This window comes from Seriola dumerili, unplaced genomic scaffold (genome assembly GCF_002260705.1).
Source record: "Seriola dumerili isolate Sdu_G_001 unplaced genomic scaffold, Sdu_1.0 BDQW01000800.1, whole genome shotgun sequence".
NCBI lineage: Eukaryota > Metazoa > Chordata > Actinopteri > Carangiformes > Carangidae > Seriola > Seriola dumerili.
The window spans coordinates 231743-251148 of record NW_019175055.1 but is presented as its reverse complement, the minus strand read 5'-3'; the positions used below and the strand labels follow the sequence as shown (position 1 = coordinate 251148).

The window sequence follows — 19406 nt, the reverse complement described above, 5'->3', positions numbered from 1 at the left end:
TATAGTGTGAACAAACTTCAATGTTATGTTGGAGCCTGTATGTAAAATTTCATTAGACCACTTCCATTGTCACCCACCATTTTTTTTTTTTACAGCGGACAGTGTGAATTGTCTCAGTAGAAAAGCTCACGTGAAAAGAGGCGTCATCATCATCAACCTCAACCTTTATTTTCTCAGGGATACATTCAGGGGTGACCTTCGTTTTCAGTGATGGAGAGATTACACAAGCAGAAAGAAAACAAACCAAACAATCAGAATTACAAAAATCGATTCCTAATAAAAACTTTTTCATTAAAAAACATTAAGATTTAAAAGCTTATTTCTTAACTGTCCCAATGTTATGAGGGAATCGATATTTGAAGGGTGTTTATAGGTTCTTCCATTAGTCTGAAAAGAGTCTGCAGGAAATGGTTTGTTTTCTTAAACTAAGTTTAAATAAAGTCAAAGTAAAACTTTCCAGCTTGCTAATCACTCTACAGAGCAGGTTTCCAAAAAATAAAATAAGTGTTTAAAATGCACACGTCATTTCAAATAACAGTGCGCCCCAACACTGTTAGCAGCACCCTGGACAGCTCCTCAATCCTCAACACTGCCAAGACAAGGGTCAGTTGGTGCCTACATTTTATTTTTCTCCCCAGAGGCCTTTAGTGAGATAATTTGGCCCTGCTGTTGGATAGTTTAATCTTTAAAACTGATTTATATTTTATAAACTGACCCTAACTGTTTTCGTCATATCATTCAATGTTATTTAAATGTGCAAAGTAACCAATAACTATCACTGTCAGGTGAAATAATGGAGTAATAGTAAAGTACAATATTTCTTCCTGAAATATAATGGAGTTTAAACAAACAAGAAAAAAACATTTTTTCAAGTACCTCAGGTACCAAACTAGGAACAACTTGAGTTGAAGAAACGCCTGTTGTGCTGCTAAACGGTCGCGTGCTATTCCTCTTCCGACCAGCAGAGAGCAGCATGTGACTAAACATAAGATAAAAGCAGAAGAAGAAGAAAGGCGGAAGTGTGTACGGTGTAAACAATCGAGTCATCCAGGGACTGCTGCGGATGAAATCCATTATTTGAAGTTAAACGGTTGGTAACAAATCGAAGAAATGTGTTAAGAAATGTGAAATGTAGCGAGTGATATTGTTTACGAGGTTGACAAGTTTGTGTGTCAGTGGATAAAAGCTTTCAGCAATGACTCGGGTCACTTGGCCGATAAAAACCTGACTTACTCTCCTCCTGTAATAACAGCTAAAAACCTGACTTACTCTCCTAATGTCTGTAATGATTCAAATAAAAGCCTGACTTACTCTCTTAACGTCTGTAATAATTCAGATAAAAGCCTGACTTACTCCCTTAATGTCTGTAATAATTCAGATAACAGTCTGACTTATTCTCTTAACGTCTGTAATAATTCAAATAAAAGCCTGACTTACTCCCTTAATGTCTGTAATAATTCAGATAACAGTCTGACTTATTCTCTTAACGTCTGTAATAATTCAAATAAAAGCCTGACTTACTCTCCTAATGTCTGTAATAATTCAGATAAAAACATAACATACTCTCCTAATGTCTGTAATAATTCAGATAAAAGCCTTACTTACTTTCCTCTGGTCTGTAATAATTTTGTACAAACCATTTTATACATATCTTGTCTTTGTTTCAGTCAAACGTCAGCAGGCCCTATAGTTGCTTTTTGTAAGCAAGCTAATGTTTAACATCGTGTGTGTTGTGAGAATCATCATTGTGTGTTTTCTGGTGTATCAGTGTGCCAGGTGCCTGCGGCCACCATGCCTTACCTGGGCAGCGAGGACACGGTGCGGGAGCTGAGGAGAGCTCTGTCCAACCCCAACGTCCAGTCTGACCAGCTGCGCTACAGGAACACCATCCTCAAAGTCATCAGGTAGGTCACAGACACACAGTCACCCTCTGCTCATCCATCAGGCACAAGGCACAAGAAAAAGTGAGCCTTTCCCTTCCCTAAAAGTCTGGTCATCTAAGTTACAACAATGAACAAAGAATATCTATTTGAAACACACACAAACCATTGTAGTCTCTTGTCAATATAGAAATCATCATTCAGACATTCACAGTGTAGGATGGAAACCAGTCAGTGGATTAGATCGGAGGTGTGAGTTAGAGCTACTTTGATTTATGATTTAAGTATTTTGGGTTTGCTACTCACAAGAAACATCTGCTGATGTGAACCATGTCTCTGTTTGGGAAGAACATGCAGCTCCTGAACATTGAAGTCTGATCAGCAGCTACTGGATGAGCTGGTTTGAGGTTATTGGTCCCAAGCGAGGTTCAACCAATTAAATCCAAGGGTTCACTTACTTTTCCCACCAGCACTGTGAATGTTTAATGAGTGTCGTCAATAAAGACATGAATGATCCTATCTGTTTGTGTGTTATAAACTTAAGCACATTGTGTTTGTATGTAAATTAAACTTTGAGGTGACTGTGTCTGATGTCTGTGTGGAGGCCAGTCCTACTCTGTTTCAGAAAATAATCCCTTAAATCCAAGTGTCTAAAATTGTCTGGACTTCCACATCATATTTCACCTTAAAGCCCTGAGAGCTCAGCTGCAGGCTGAACAGTCTCTGGAACAGAACAGTCTGGTTTTCTGCTTCCTGGCGCCCTACACTGTTTAACCTAAGGCCGGGTCTGGACTACGTCATGGTGATAAAGTGGAATTGTTCATGTTTTGTTCACTGTGTCACATTTTCTTTTTTTTCCTCTCATTCCTCTTGCCTTTCTTTTCTCTTCTATCCCCAACATTTTCCCCTCGCCACCTCTTTCTCTGTCTCAGGGCAATGTCACAGGGTGTGGATGTATCAGGCCTGTTCAGTGAAATGGTAAAAGCGTGTGCCACAGTAGATATAGTCCAGAAGAAACTGGTCTATGTCTTCCTGTGTTCCTACGCCACTTTAAACCCAGAGCTGTCTCTGCTGGTCATCAACACGCTGAGGAAAGACTGTCAGGATCCAAACCCCATGGTCCGCAGCCTGGCCCTGAGGAACATGACCAACCTCAGGTGAGGTGCTACACACACACACACACACACACACACACACACACACACACACACACACACACCGACCTCGGTACAAGACGTCACATCAGCCGGAGATCGTTGGAATAATTAGACCTCTGACTGTGTGTCTGTGTGTCCCAGGTTACCCAGTCTGGTGGAGTATGTGGAGCAGCCTCTGACAGCAGGACTGAGGGACAGAGCAGCTTGTGTGCGACGAGTTGCTGTACTTGGCTGGGCCAAACTACGCAATCTCCAAACCAGCTCAGAGATAGGTAGAGTGGATGGATGACTTTACTCTCTGACACAACCTGATTGTAAGGTGCAATGAAAAGGGAGGCAGGCTTGAAGTATTAAAGCTCCTGCAGGATTTTATATCTTTGTTTATTCATCCACAAACCTCTTGTTCACGGTTCTTCCAGACGCTACAGTGGTGAACGAGCTGTACAGCCTGCTGAGGGACCCGGACCCGGTGGTGATGGTGAACTGCCTCCGCGCCCTGGAGGAGATCCTGAAGGAGGAGGGAGGAGTTGCCATCAACAAACCCATCACCCACCACCTGCTCAACAGGTTGGGGCCCATAGTCAGAACGTCAGAGTCATGATGTGAAATGAAGGAAGTTTATACATGTGTTTGAGAAATGCTTAAAGATAATGTTGCAGGGGAACTTGGGGGCTGCCACAGTGCAGCAGTTATAATCTTGTACCTACTAGTGGCTGTATTTCATCCTCTGATCTGAGGAGTAGATACTATGTTCAAATATGGAGAAAATAACCTATTACATATATTATATATAACATATTAGATCCCTGCTCAATATTAAGTGTGTAACGTACTAAGTGCTGTGGTGAATGTTTTTTTACATGTCCTTGTTTCTCTGCTCTTTAGTAAATGCAAACAGGAGCCTGAATCTGCAGGGTCTGTCTCTCTGTATAAAACCACCAACCACTCATCTACAGTTAATCAAATCAGAACAGTCAAATTGCTTCCTGACAGATTTCTCTCTGAGCCTTTGTTTCCAGTGAAGCACTCCAGGAGTTTTCTAAAGATGCTTCACTTCAGTTAAAAGGCTGTAAATTTCCAGGAAGTTGCTGTTTTCATTTGGGACGTTTTGTCTCCCAGAGGAATGTCCTTCTAGTTTTTGAGTCAAGTCAGGATTTACATAAAAACAAAGTTTGTTGATGGCAGACAGATAGTGTTGGCAAGTACATTTACTCACACACTGTACTAGAAGGAACAGTTTGACATTTTTGGAAATATACTAATTTGCTTTTTTACAGCGAGTGCGATGAATAAATCTATAACACTGTTGTGTTTGTATGATAAATATAAACAGCCGGCTCTGTCCAAAGGTAAAAAACAAATACCGACCAGAAGTAAGGATGGGAATTGAACTTTAATACTTCTATGCATGGACAGAAGTGGTTTGATGCTATTAAGCATCTTGTCATTGATACCAAATTTCAATACCTAAGGAGTAAGTAGTAACTGGCACCTCTACATTTTTCTGCTTAACTCTTGTTTGATTCATCTGTAAAAAAAAAACAAAAAACAAAACAACAAACAGTGTAAAAACTACACCACAAGTGTTTGTAATTGGGTTATGTGCTGGACTGTTTCTTGGCAGAGATGAAATGTGCAGGAGGAGTCACGGTGCTACAGCTTAGCTTTTCATTACATGAAGATTTAACATCCGACTGAACAACAATAATATTTTTTACCAACATCCGTAGTCAGAGTTTCAATTGATTGATTGTTACTGGTGTGGTCAGTATCCTGCCCGAAGACACTTCATCAGCATACACTGCCCATGTTGTGTGTCTGTCCTCCCAGGCTGAAGGAGTGTGACATCTGGGGTCAGTGCGAGGTGCTGAGAGTCCTTCAGCGCTACCGGCCGCAGTCCGAGGACGAGCTCTTTGACATCCTGTCCCTTCTGGACGCATCCCTCGTCAGCCCCCACCCCCCAGTCATGGCTGCCACCCTCAGCCTCTTCCTCAGCCTCTGCTCCGGCCTTCCCGCCATCAGTTTGGCGGCCCTGGAGCGGGTACGTGGACCCCTGCTGGCCGCCTGTGGGAGCGCATCCAGAGAGACGAGGTTCACCGCCCTCTGCCACATACAGGTCAGTGTGAATAATTCAAGTTGACAGGGAGAAGGTTTGGAGGTAGTCTTCTACTGACTTCCGTCTCACCGTGATCACTGCAAGAAAATCTGTGTAATCTACAGCTAATTAACAAAGCCATGTCTACTACATGTAGAGTTGGGTTTTGACTGAGAATGTCTTTGCATATGATCTTCCAGTTATGTGTGAACTTTTGATTCTCAGCCTGTTTTAATGTCAGCACCTGAAACACACTTTTATCTTAAAGTTCCTCTCCAGACATGTTTCAAACTATGTAAAAATACTCTGCTATGATAAATATTTAGTGTGTATATTATAAGCATGTCACGTTTTAACATAGGGCTGGACCCAAATGCAGCCAGCACAAGGGAGTAAGAGCAAAATATTTTAATAACAAGAAAGTGACTTCTTACAAAACTCAAAATCCACACAAGGTAAAACAGGATGAAGTGAACAGGAAGCCAAAGCGCAAGGAAACACAGGGGACTTCAAAGGATAGCAGAGGGGAGGATAACAGCAACCACAGCACGAGGAAGAGGAGGACTTCACTTGTAGACAGGAGATAACAACCGCAGATAAACCGACACAAACAAAGGGGAACACAGAGACTAAATAGACAAAAGGGAAGCAATGGTGAGTGATCACAGGTGAAACACATTAGGGCGGGGCAGACAATTACCAAACAGGGAACCAGGACAAAGACAGGAAGTACCAACATCAAAAGACACAAGGAAACTGACTACAAAATAAAACAGGAAGTATACAAATTTCCAAACAATCTCAAACATAAAATGTCCGCCATGGCAAACCATGACAAAGTTAATATTTAGTGTGTAGAAGAAATGGTAGCAGAGAATGTAATGCTGCTTAACAAAATGTAAACTGAGCACATCCTTGTAGATCAGTAACTAACTCTACATTAACCTTGATAACGCAGACCTCAAGACTCAGAGTTTTAAAGTCTAACTTGTGTATTTATTATTGACACTATCCACTGTTTTGTCCTTTTTCCAGTTGCTGTTGCGTTCTCTCCCTGGCCTGATGGGTGCACACTACAAGCGTTTCTTCTGTGGCTATGCTGAACCGGCCTACATCAAGCAAAGGAAGATGCAGGTGATGCCTGTTTGACTCACTGTTGACCTCTCTATGTTTTCCTCTGTATTCTGTTGTTCTTTCTAATCTCAAGTACAGTTATGCTGCAATTTCCTGTTTTAATTAATAAAGTTGTACTACTAAAACTATAGTTGAAATAAATGATGCCATAAACTTAACTGCCATAAGCTTTGTGATGTCATAACAAATCACATACATCAAAATATCAAATAAATTAAATCAAATAAAAGTGTAAAAGATGGGACCTTTAATCACTTATACTTATACAGAGTTTGCTCTCTGAAATGTATAGAAATGATAGAAATTGTATAGAAATGAGTGTGACCACATGCCTGGATAGTAAAGTGGAAGCACAGCAGGTCTGTACTTCACTCGAGCTTAAAAAGGTTCATAAAGTGTTTGACAGACGATCCTGATCTGTACTAGAGACTCCAAGTCTGCTTCAATTTTGACCCTCTATGTTGACCTCCAGCTTTATGGAAGTGCAGCACTAAATCACTGGAGTATCCACAGTTACTGCCCACGAACAGTATCAGCAGCAGCGCTCCAGTGCTTTAATAATAGCTAAGCTGGTGCTCTTGTGGTTGCAGGTGCTGGTGGAGCTGGTAAATGACGAGAATGTAGCAATGTTACTGGATGAGCTGAGAGGATACTGCACCGATGTCAACACTGACACTGCCCACGCGGCAATCTCAGCCATAGGTAAACACACACACACACACACACACACACAAACACACACACACACACCCATGCACACTCCTATTATTGTTATCAGTATAATGCATGACCGTGCAGGCGCTCTATTGTTCACTATGCCTTTTTTACAAGACAGACATGTCCAGACAGTTGCTGTATTCTTCTAGCTCACAGTAACACTCTTATACTTCTGGTGCATCCTCGGTTTAGACGCAAAGTCTGGTATTTTCAGCAGAGTCGTTCCTAAAGGATTCTAAACACAGGAAAGATCTGAATATACGTTGCATTTAGAGAACTGAGGAAATTTAGTTTTTAAAATCTAATCTCCTGTGTTTATAATCCCACTCTCTGATTTGGCATCTCTGTGTTTGATCAGCCTCACTTATGCCCTGTGTTATCCTGTGTTATCCTGTGTCATCCTGTCTTCACCTGGTGTAGGTCGTATTGGACGGAGCTACAGCGACAAATGTCTAGAGATCCTCACTGGACTCCTTGGGCTCAAACAGGAGCACATCACCTCTGGTAAAACTCATTTCCCCTGACGACACACATTGCATATAGACTTGGGCTGATATTCGATATCGATATTTATCAATATTCAATAATATGGAATATCATGATATTTCCCTCCATATGCGATATTTGTCATAATTTTGCACAGTCTGCTCTGCTGCTGAGTCCGACCCTCACTGCTTCTCTTACCTTAGCATGTGACAAATAAAACTTTGAACTGCTGTTTAGCAGCAGCATTGGTTAGACCTGACAATAATATTGTGCGCGGTGGTGCAGTGGTTAGCCCTGTCGCCTCATAGCGAGAAGCATTTTCCTGGGCTCGAACCTGCCGGCCAGCCGGGACCTTTCTGTGTGGGACTCCATCTTCCTCCCACAGTCCAGACACGTGCAGCTTAACTGGTTAACTCTCACTCTCTCTCTCTCTCTCTCTCTCTCTCTCGTTAGTCAGCCGTGGTGCAGACAATGCGTGACCTGGTCTGGGTGTGTCCTCAGTGCAGCGACACAGTGTGTTTGGCTGTCGAGGGCTGTGAGGAGTTGCTTCAGGACAGCCAGGTCAGACACACTCTGCAAACATACACGTCCATGTGCACAAAGGACATAGTATATCATAGTCATTATTGTCATTTAGCATGATAACTCACAGGAATGCTGTAGTTTTTGGCTTCAACCTGAGAGGCTTTGACCCGAGAGGCCGGACTAGAGACGGTGGAGAAAGATATGATGATGATATGATCTTGTACTGGATTGATCAGATATTAAAAATCAGCTGGCCTGGAGCACTTCCATTGTGTGGTTTGAATGTGTAGCGCTTTTTTCTGTTGCATTTGTTCTTGGGGTTTGTTTGTTTTTGTTGTTGCATTGTTTCTGTATTTGCAGCGTGTTTGCTGTTAATGTCTTTGTATTGGCTTCCTGCGACACGTTTTTTTCATTTTCAGCACGTTGCTGTTGTTGTATTTGTTTTGTATTTTCGTATATGTCTTTGAATCTGCATCGTTTAGGAATTTGCAGCTTGTTTCTCCTGTTGAAAGTGTTTTCGGCCGTTGCAGCACGTTTGCCCTTGTCAGCCACCACAGGAAAGTAACTATAACTTTCAAACAGATAAAGTAAAAAGGATAATAATCACCTTTGAAATGTCGTGGAGTAGAAGTATAAAGTAGCATAACTTGGAAATTCACTAGTACTTAAACATTGTGTTTACATGGAGTGTACGGTTGTTCGAGAGGTTTCGTGAACAGGACAGTCCAGGGTTAAAATGCCTCCACCCTGCTGAGACGTCCTTGAGAAATATACGGAGCTAATGCCAGCGCCACAGCTCCTGCTCTGTCGCAGGTCACTTTATAATGATGTAAAGTTTGCACCACTTCTGATGTTTTTTTTTGTCTCTGATCTCCATCTTTGTTGCCTGTTCTCTTTATTGAAAGTAATTTTCATCCTTTTGTTGTAATTTCAGCGTCGCTTACTAAGTATACAACATGATTACTGCACATAAACAAATCAATGCCATTGTTGAATTATACTATTAGTATTGTGTTGTATACATGGGCAGATTGTGAGAGAATTTATCCTGGGGCACAGGCGCATAAAAGGCCCTGCGTCACTTGCAGTCATTTTTCTTGTCTTTCAGTGACATTTTTCAGGTTCACCTCCTGTTTATTGGCTGAACTTCATCATGTTTTCATACTGCAGGTGAACACAGGCTCTGATCCACACTGACACTCATACCCACAAATATTATACAAAATACCACAGGGTTAGGGTAGATATGTAAAATATTGAAGAAAACAGCAGTGGAAAAAGTATTTTTTATTTTAGTATTATTATTTCAGTTAAAGTTGGAATACCACAATGTAGAAATACTCTGTCACAAATACAAAATACAAAAGTATTAGCATCAAAATATGCAGAAAGGTCCTTGTATAAAGTGAGATTTCCATATCTTTTTTGATTATAGGTTCTATATTACAGTTTTTCTCAATTGCTTTGGTGCAATTCTCACTTCAGAAACATCATTCTCACCACTCTCAATGCAGTTCTCAAAACAGTTCGTCATTTCCCCACACACATTAGCATTTGTCATCCTGTCCACACATAGCTCATCCCACTCATGCAAATGTACGTATTGTACGTTTGTCAGAGAGAATAACCGACCTCTCACTCATTTTGATACAGTCCTGCATTGCATTAGGGTTAGCAATTATATTGTGTGAATTTACAAATTAAAATTAAAAAATTGCACACACAAAATGCAAAGTGGCACATATCTGCTGCAAAATGAAGCACTGCATGGAAAATATTATAGACACATCTCTAAATTAGGTATTTGCATCAAATGATGTGATGATGTAAATTTTTGGATAAACAGTGTACACACTGCTCTTCTGTCTTCCAGGTTTGTGTATATATTTGTTTAGTATTCTAAAATGACATTACAGTTCAGTAATCTGCTGAGAGGGGTTGAATTGCACACAGTACATTAAACATCAATGCAGTGTTCAAACAGAATATAGTTATTTTTTCCAAAATGGTACTGTTGTAACTCTAGTACAAACAAAACTATCTACTATATATAGGAATTTGTACAAAACCATACACATGTAAAAAAAAAACCTCCTGTTCCTCAGTAAACATGTGACCTCGTCCTCCATGATATCTCTGCCTTTCCCCTCTGTAGAAGATCACAGTAACAGTGTGGGTGCATGCAGTAGAGTACACAAATGTTTTTCCAGGTGGTTGTATTGTAGTACAGTTTGATAACCGCCCGTTCCTACAGTGCAGTGCAGTAAATGGTGGCTACAGTAAGACAATGCAGTAATATGTATTTTACAGTGATGCTGAAGTCACCATTAGACAGTTGCACACCTGTTCTCATTTCTGATGGATGCCACTGCAAACCGACTCACATTGGGTTGGACACTCAGCCTCTCTTAACATCACATCGTTGACATTTCATTGTTGTGTCTGCACATTTTTTTACTCTTTATTTTATGCATTTCTCTTCTTCTAAAGTCAGTCAGGTTTTTATCAACGTATCAAAACATTGTCTGGTGTCTAAGTTTTGAAGCACTGGTGAAAAGGTTTAATTCATTGGTGACAATGTTCAAGTGATTGACTGACTTTGCATGTTTTGACGCATGTGAACAAGGTTTTGATCGTTTTAGAGGCTTTTGCACAGGTGATTTAGTGTTTCGAGACCTGCATTAAGAGTTGTGACTGTTTTTCATGAGTTGTTCGAGTCAGATGAACTATGTGTGGACACGATGGAGGTTGCACAACCACAGTGACAAATGCTAATGTGTTTTTGACAAATGACGGACCGTTTTGAGAACCGCATTAAAAGGTGTGAGAATGATGTTTCTGAGGTGTGAATAGCATCAAGGCGATTGAGAAAAACTACTGTGAAAGTATCAAATCACTCAGTCACTCATGACTCAGTGTAAAAAAAATTGTACCTTTTAAAGTCCTGAGAGTAAAAGTGCTCCTGATACAGAATGTCCCATTTCAGAATAATGTATAGTATATTTATTAGTGGATGTTAATAATTTAAGCATTAATATGCGCATCACTTTACTGTTGCAGCTGGTAAAAGTGGCGCTACTTCTAGTTACTTTATATACTGCATATTGAATTTACCCCCAATAATCATAATAATAAAGTCTTAACCTTCAATAGTACATCATATTTATCTTTATTTGTTAATGATATATATTTTTATTATTACTCAAATATGCAAATTAACTGATAACTAAAGTCATCATATAAATGTAGTTGAGTAAAACTGCTCTCTAGAATCTGGACCTGTGCTCACTAGATTATATGCATATTACTCTTTAAACTAGTGTCTGGTTAATTGCTAAATAATTTGCATGTTTGGTCAGCCTGCAGGTTCATTGTGAAGTATGGTTGTACCAGAAAAAAAAAACAGAGGGGTAGTTTCACTTCTTTATGTTCTGTAATGAACAGATGAGCATAAGTGTATATAAGTGTGAGCGGTGACAGGAAGCCCTGCCTCTGTTTGAATATGAAAATAATACTTTGTATGTGGTTAACAGCAGGACCAAAATTCAGAGAGAAACCAGACCAGCTTGTCTAAGCTTTCATGTATCTTTGTGTCTTTCAGTAAGGTTATTCTATCTCTGTGATATTAAGACAACTCAGTTAAGATGTCCACATGTGAACACTGCCTCAACCTGGATCTAATGTAATAATGAGTACCTGTACAGATGTGCATACTCCACTACAAGTAGAAGTCCTGCTTTGAAATGTTGCTTTATTAAAAGCAAAAAGTACTGTCAGTGTTATATCACTATACACTATGTTATTGGATCATTATTATTACAGAATCTAAATGTTAAGTAACTATGATGTTAAATAACTCCCACTACAGTGGTACTCAGGAAAAACAAACGAGAGAAAATTCTTTTTCATTTACAATGAACGCAAACAAAGTAATTTACATATAAGTTTGCTTATCCGACTGTCATGGCAAAATTAATTCAAACATAGATGGTCCCTTATTGTATAAAGTGAGATTCCCATGTCTTTTTTGATTATAAAGCAGGTCTAGGTTAAATATTAATACTGTCAAAGTATCAAAGCCTCAGTCCACAGAGAAACGCACACAGCCTGGATTCAGAAACTGAGCCTTAAAACCAGCCGTCAGGACTTCTGCAACTTTTTAGTATTTACCTGAAATCTGCCATATTTTTATTTGATCACTCAGAAAGCAGTCAGCCACTCAGAAGAGAGGCTCAGAGGCAGCCAGTGAGCCTCTCTTCTGATTGGCTCAGAGACACTGAACATCATCTGAGACCCTCCTATGAGGGCTCAAATATGGTTCAATAAGATTTCCAGTTTGTGAAATGATTGGTTTAATTTAATAAATAATAATAACAATAATTTTATTCAAAGATTCTCAGTTTTTTACTACAACCACAAATCTTTTCTTCACATTCACAAAGTTGAATTTCTCCTGCAGAGTTATGTCACAGGTTTACAGAGGCTGATGATTTACAACCACAGGCTCTGGGATTATTTGTGAAGATCATTTCACAAGCTCAAAATCCTTTTTAACATCTGAACTGGTGGGGGTGCGTCTGATGATTTTCGTAAGTTTCCAAAACTGACAATCCAACAACTACGCCGTGTGTAAGTTCTCTTTTTTAGTTCTTCATTCAAGGATCCAGCACAGAGGTCCACCCATGCTGAACTTGACTACGACTGTGGTTGTTTAACAGGTTTCGGTTGACATTAAATATATGACTGATCTCAGGCGTGGTTGGTTTCTATTCAGAAGGAATTCGTAGCTTTTGGAGATTTGGGTGCATCATGTATGTCATATATGTTGTGAGTTTTTTTTTTTTTTCTTTTTTGTGAACTCACTCAAGTTATGTTTTTACTCTGTGTGTATCCTTGACGCCTGATAAACATTATGAATGCATTTCTGTCATAAAACAGTGGAGATGGGTGTTCATCTCTGTGGGTGCTCAGGGCCTTTAAATTCAGTCGTTCTCCTCATCCTCTATTAGGGCAGGCAGGCCTTGCTGTGGTTGCTGGGTGTGTACGGGGAACGAGTCTCCAGCGCCCCCTACACACTGGAGGTGTTCATCGATGGAGTGAGGAGCGAGGCCTCTCTGGGAGTCAAGATGGAGCTGCTGACGGCCACCATGAGGCTGTTTTTGTGCCGGCCCGCTGAAACACAGGACATGCTTGGAAGACTGCTGCACTACTGCATAGGTAGGTGTGTGTGTGTATGTGTGTGTGTGTGTGTGTGTGTGTGTGACAGAGAGAGAGAGTTGTTAACATTCTTGTGTTTTCCAGAGGAGGAAACAGACATGTGTGTACGTGACCAGGCACTTCTCTACTACCGCCTGTTGCATTGTGGGATAGAAGAGACACGAAAGGTCCTACAGGGTCGAAGGTCAGACCCTTCCCTAGGTGTTCTCATCGGCCGCCCCGCAGAGCCCATCAGCCAGTGGGCGTGCAGCTTTAACACTCTGGAGCCTCTCAGGCAGGGCGCCATAGAGACAGAGCCAGCCAGCAGAGGAAGCCCTGAGCATGTGACCTTTGACCCCAAGCCTAACACTGACCTCTCAGACACACTGAACTGTAGTCACGGCAAGACGGGTCATTCAGGTGAGTGAGGACATTAGTATTGTTCTGTCCTGTTATCTAAGACACTGATGGTATAAATTAAGATTGATAAGCTACACAGCCAATAGGATTCTGAGGCCAATAGGTGGGACGTGTGTGGAGCAAACATACACTCACCCACCTGTCACTCAAAGCGGCCATGCTCTCAATTATGCATAACTTTAAGTCTTAATAAAATTTAAACAGTTGAGTTATATAAAAATTCTCCTCCCATACAGTTGTCATGAAGGGAAATTAGCTATTGAGACCAAAAACGGTTTTTGGTACCAGGCTGTAAACATGTTTATTTCTGCTGTAAAATTGGGCATTTTAACATGGGAGTCTATTGGGATTGACTCACTGTTGCAGCCTCAAGTGGTCATTTGAGGAACTGCAGTTTTTGGCTCTTGAGTGCTGATTTAATTTTTTTGCCCTGGAGGCTGCTGCTTGCAAAAGAAACACAGTGTCTACTCGGCTTACAGCTGGTCTCTGTTATGGTAGATGAATTTACTGACATCACTGATTTAGCACAACTGCCTCATGGTGAACTTTGAGTTTATTTTTTTTACTTTCAGCATTTTATGGCATTCTTTCTCATGCAGATGTTCGTTAGTGAGTTCTGCAGAACAAAGCACTTGCTGTGCACTTCTGTCTTGCTAGAGTGTGTGAGTTAAGTCAAATTATTGAGTGGGAGAGGGTCCAGTTTGGTGCCATCTGTGGTGCACCAAACAAAAACAGGGCAAACGGCACAAGGGGACAATTGCTCAGCCTAGCAGAAACCGCACAGCAACAGTCTCGACAATATTCTTTCACTAATAAGGGACGCATTCAAAGACCAGGATAATCATGTGTTTCCCTTCTGAACCCATAGCTGAGCCACAGGACCCTCTTTGATCTGAGGAAAGCAGAGCTCCAACTGTATCCATGGCCACTGGCTGTAACCTAAGCCTGAGTGGGGCGTGGCCTTCGCTGTTGCTATGGCTATCTCTGTGGTGGGGCTGCAGCTATGATTATTTCTGTGGTTGTGGCTAATGTCTTTTGCTATAGCTGTAACTTTACCTGTGGTAAGATGGTATCATTGGCCAGGCTCCTGCTGTGGTGTTAGTAGTACACATCAGCAGGTCAGGAAACGCTTCCCCACAATGCAAACTGCATCTGTAGCCTAATCACAGCTAGGACTAGGGCTAGCTATGGCAGCAGCCAATCATAACATGTTCTGCAAGTTCTGCAACCATTGTTGGTCCAGAAAAAAACACCAGGTATACGAAGCTTCCAGCACTGGCACAAAAGAGAGATTCTTGCATTTTAAATCCACGCTCTCTGGTTTAAAAGCCAAGAGTCTCTGTTTGATCGTGTCATTACCTGCTTCATTCAGAAGAAGAACGGATTTTGTTTGCAAGTAAACAACTGTAGTGTGTTTCTTATATGTAATTAGTTGATATTGCTGTTGGTTGTTTGATTAAATGAGTGTGTTTGTGTTGGTGTTTAGGCGTGTTGGTCCAACGCTGAGGTGGGTTCTGAGTTGTTCATTGGCTGTAACTGACTGTATGGTTTTAGCCACTGTGTTTGGGGTGTCCTTTGATAGCATGATGGTTGATTTTCTGAACATACTGCTTGGGTGTGAATGATACAGCCTGCTGTTTATCACATACACTCAGTGGCCATGTTATAATTTAAGCTGTAGAGTCTAATGCAATCGTTGTTCCATAAAGTCTACTTTTATGACGCCTATAATGTTTCGGTTTCTTTAATCTTCATTCCACCGATTCACTGGCTCCTTATCAATCTGATGTTTCTGTTTTTCATAAATAGTTTTTTTGTCCTGCACTTTCTCTGCGGCAACAGAAGTCCTCACCTAATGTCAGTGCTGATGAGTGTGTGACCAGAATGAAAAGGAGAAGCTTTGTGCTCAAGCCAAAAATGATAGTGGCGTTACTGTAAGTGTACATGTTGAGTACTTTAAAATTCTGGTATCATGTGTCAGTATGCAGTACATACAACCTTGACACACAGTAACCCAAAATTACGAAGCAAAACATGCTTTTAGAAGAAGTAAGTATTAAATATGCTGTGGCATTCCCATCGGAGCTCAGGTCCATCCTGTTTAACTTGATTATCCTTGAAAAATCTCTAAAACACAATTGGTATTCTCATGCAGCAAAATATATTTATTGGACATGATACAGTTTTACTTGGTTTGGTATAACCAGTAGCTAATGGTGGCTAATGGTAGATATTTCTGTGTAACTGATGTTACCAGAGACAGTTGAGAAAGGAGATAGTGCACTTACAATCATTTGTGTCTGTGTCTTTGTCTGTGGCGTCCTCACCCCAATGGGAGAAGTTAACATGATCACAGATTATGACCAATTCTTTTGCCCCATTGTCACCAAAGTAAACATTTTTCACAAGCCACATATCTTCCAAACATTCTGACACTATAATTACATTTTTCATACAGAGAAATCAGGAGAAAATTAACTGGTAACACAGATAACGCTTCTCACTGTTGGTTCTCGTCTCACTGCTGGAATGCTGCCAATGTCACTTTGCAACCGGATAAACTGGCTAGTGTTGTATTGTTTTGACATGGACAAGCAATCGCAACCTGCTGGAGGTGTCTGACAAGACTGGAGCCTTTAGAATTGTAAAAATGTGTTAATGTTTTCTTACATACAGAGTCTCTTATTTGCAAAAATCTGAAGAAGCACAGGCAAGAAACACTTATATACTCTAGAATTAATACATTTATTAAAAGGACCATTTTAATGGGTCGTTGACATAGTGACTTTATTAAGATCTTATATTATCTGAAGTGTATTGCCTTATCTGTCTATCTCTGGAATATGCCCTGTGTATTGTAACCTGCGCAACACAGATAAGAAAATTACTTATCTTGATTATACAATACATATCACAGCCAAGTTTTGGGAATCAGTTGATAGAGCATGTCCACAGCTCTAGCTTGATGGTTTATTGCACTTTCTGATTAAAGGAAACATCTTTAAGAAGATGTGGGGGCCTTTTAGAGCTTTTAGAGGACAAAACTGTAGAAGCCCTATCAAATTATATTATAAGAATTATATTTAGAGATGTCTTTCTGAAGCCACTGTAATTCCCTCGTCTCCACTGTGGTACTACTGAGAAAGGTCACTCAGAGTCAGTCCACTGTAAGTAGGTCAAACTAAGACTGAGAAAATTTTGGTTTTCCAAGATTAGGGTCCATTTCTGGGATTGCAGCACCATTTTTCAATCACTAATCTCTTCTTCTGGCACTCATCCTACCTGTCTGTCTCCCTCCCCACCCTCTCTCTCCCTTCCACCTTATCCTCACTCTCTGTCCTTCTGTTGCATCCTTCCCCTCCCTCTCTTCCTTCCCCTTCTTCCCTCCCTGTGTCCTCCCCATCTTGCTCTCCTTGTCCTCCCATGTCCTCCCCAGGCTCAGACAGTGCCATTCAGTGTACAGACTCCTCCACTGATGTCCTGGCTTCCAGCGTCACAGCCCCCATCAGTTTGTCCCTCTCCCCGGCTCTCAGCCCAGAGGAGTTTGAGCGCCTGTGGCTGCGGCGACACGTTCTGCATGCTGAGCAAGGTAATTAAATGGAAAGAGGTTATAGTGTAAACAATCACTGCATATCTCAGAAATACTTTCAGGCTGAAAGCTTCCTCTTATTGAGCCAGGAGTTTTGTTTGGCAGAAGCAAACAGGCTGAAGAATCTATAAAACTGTATGAAATCTCCAGAGTGGAATCTATTTAAGTACATTTACTCAACAACTGTACTTAAGTATAAATTTGAGGTACTTGTATTTTACATGAGTATTTTCTGTTACTGCCTCTTTACACTGAAGAGTGTAATTTTGTACGATTACTCCACTACATTGATCGGACAGCTTTAGATATGACTTTTTGTACACAAAATAGATGAATGGCTCATAAAATATGATGCTTTAATAGAGATTAAACTACCCAACAGTCTAGAGAAATACAGCCGCCTTAACCAGCTGTTACTGTAAAATACTGCTTACACATTTACGCATGAGTAATAATGATATACTGATATGATATACAATAGTATAACAGCCACACATGCCATTTTTCCATGTGATCTACTTTTATTCTCTTCTTTTATTCCTTTTACTACATTCTCCTGATTATATTTATATATTCAAATGACATTTTCAATATAGGAGTATTACTTGTATTTCTACAGTGTGGTATTTTTGCATAAGTAAAGGGTCAGAATTCTTCCTCCATCACTAGAAATCTTAAAACCAGTGTTAAATATCAGCCGAAGGGGATAAATGTCAAGTGTGTCCTGTTTGTTTTGCTACACCTGAACCGTGAATCTGTCAATCTTTAGTGAAAGAGATTCTCGTTTTGTTTCATGACCAAGAACCCTGAGCACACACAGACTTCCTGTAGGAGGAAAAAATGTAATATTGTTTATTATTTATTTACTTAATATTGAACACTTTGGAGCTCTATATATATTAGGGGATTAGGGTTAAATGTGTCTCATCTAGTGAATAAGAGGTAGTTCCCATTTCTGTAGGCCCCTGTTTCATGAAGTAGAGAAACACTGGACGTTCCCAGTGTTTCTTGACTTTTAAAAGCCTCTGGTAATGACTTTGCTTGTTTTGTTGTGGCTAGGTCCTGAGAAGATTCAAGAGGAGGAGGATTATATGTGCATGCAAGAACATATCCAGTGCCCCGCAATACCTCACTGTTCCCCACAAAGCCTTCAGGCAGCGATGCAGCTGGTCAATATCCAGACACTGGCCTTCACGCCGCCGCACACACTCCCCTGGAGGGTTTACTTGTACACACACACCCAGCACACACACTCGGCCGACACGCCCCACAGCACACTCATACTGGGGGAGCTGCTTTACACTGGAGAGGCGAATCAGAAAGCAGGAGCAAAGAAAGGTACAGGTGACGAAGAAGACAAGCAAATGAAACAGGGAGAAGAAGCCGCCGCTGAGGAGCTGAGCGGGAGAGAGACGACGGGAAAAGACAGAGAAGAAAAGGGAGTAAAAGTAACTCTGAAGCAGCAACCAAGAGATGAAAAAGCTCTGAGGGGGTTTCTCTCCATCCTTACCACTGTACTGCACACACTGTCCTCAGAGTCAGCTTAGATATACCCACACACACACATCACTGCTCTTGCTATACATCCTTCCAAAGATACTCATTGACCACACTCATTCCCTAAATATAACTGTAATATAGCCTCTGATAGGAGACAGCACTGGCACACGGAGAGAGTTGAATCTTTAAAGGAGTAAAAAGGTGAGTTAAAAAGAGAGTATTTAGTAGAGAGAAAATTTCAGCTGAAGGCCATTAATCTCCTGTTTGCTGTTTATTTTTTTCTCACAGTCAAGCCATAATAAGTGGATTAAAAAATAATTCAGGTTAGGTCAGGTTTGGCCTGGTGGGGGCACTATCGAGCACTAGTCTCACTATGGTCTGTCTCACTGCAGCAAAATCAACAGTCTTTCCTCTTGGGACTGAGAGATAATGTTGTTTATCTACAAACACATGTAGTGATGGGGGTGTCCCGTAACTTACTCATTCACAGCGTGCAGAGCTGAAGGGCCCTGAAAAAGAGCTACTATGGATATAGTTTTTATTTTTGTGGGTAGTTATTTTTTTCTGTACATTCATGATAATAACGAACTGAAAGTAATGCGAACATGACCTGACTCAAAATAATAAAACGTGTCAACTGTATTGTTGTGAGTTTGTGTGTGTTTTAAAATGAGTCAGTTTGGTTTCTACACTGTGAATGCAATGAC

The 19406-nt window shown here is 40.8% G+C and overlaps 1 protein-coding gene across 1 annotated transcript; it reads left to right on the top strand.

The window, feature by feature from the left end:
- The first annotated feature begins 68 nt into the window (after positions 1-68).
- ap4b1 (adaptor related protein complex 4 beta 1 subunit) lies at positions 69-19327 on the top strand. The gene is made up of 14 exons (XM_022765899.1): positions 69-1090; positions 1769-1904; positions 2813-3037; positions 3179-3309; positions 3457-3604; positions 4868-5153; positions 6168-6266; positions 6857-6968; positions 7404-7487; positions 7927-8030; positions 13004-13211; positions 13296-13610; positions 17047-17199; positions 18259-19327. The coding sequence occupies exons 2-14, from the start codon at positions 1792-1794 to the stop codon at positions 18744-18746; spliced, it is 2466 nt and encodes an 821-aa protein (XP_022621620.1). The 5' UTR covers positions 69-1090; positions 1769-1791; the 3' UTR covers positions 18747-19327.
- The last annotated feature ends 79 nt before the right edge of the window (positions 19328-19406 follow it).

Excerpts from the sequence above, each read along its gene's own strand:
- ap4b1 (XM_022765899.1), top strand. The coding sequence starts at position 1,792 with ATGCCTTACCTGGGCAGCGAGGACACGGTGCGGGAGCTGAGGAGAGCT. Across the intron at positions 1,905-2,812 it reads ACCATCCTCAAAGTCATCAG|GGCAATGTCACAGGGTGTGG; the intron begins GTAGGTCACAGA and ends TCTCTGTCTCAG. Across the intron at positions 5,154-6,167 it reads CCGCCCTCTGCCACATACAG|TTGCTGTTGCGTTCTCTCCC; the intron begins GTCAGTGTGAAT and ends TCCTTTTTCCAG.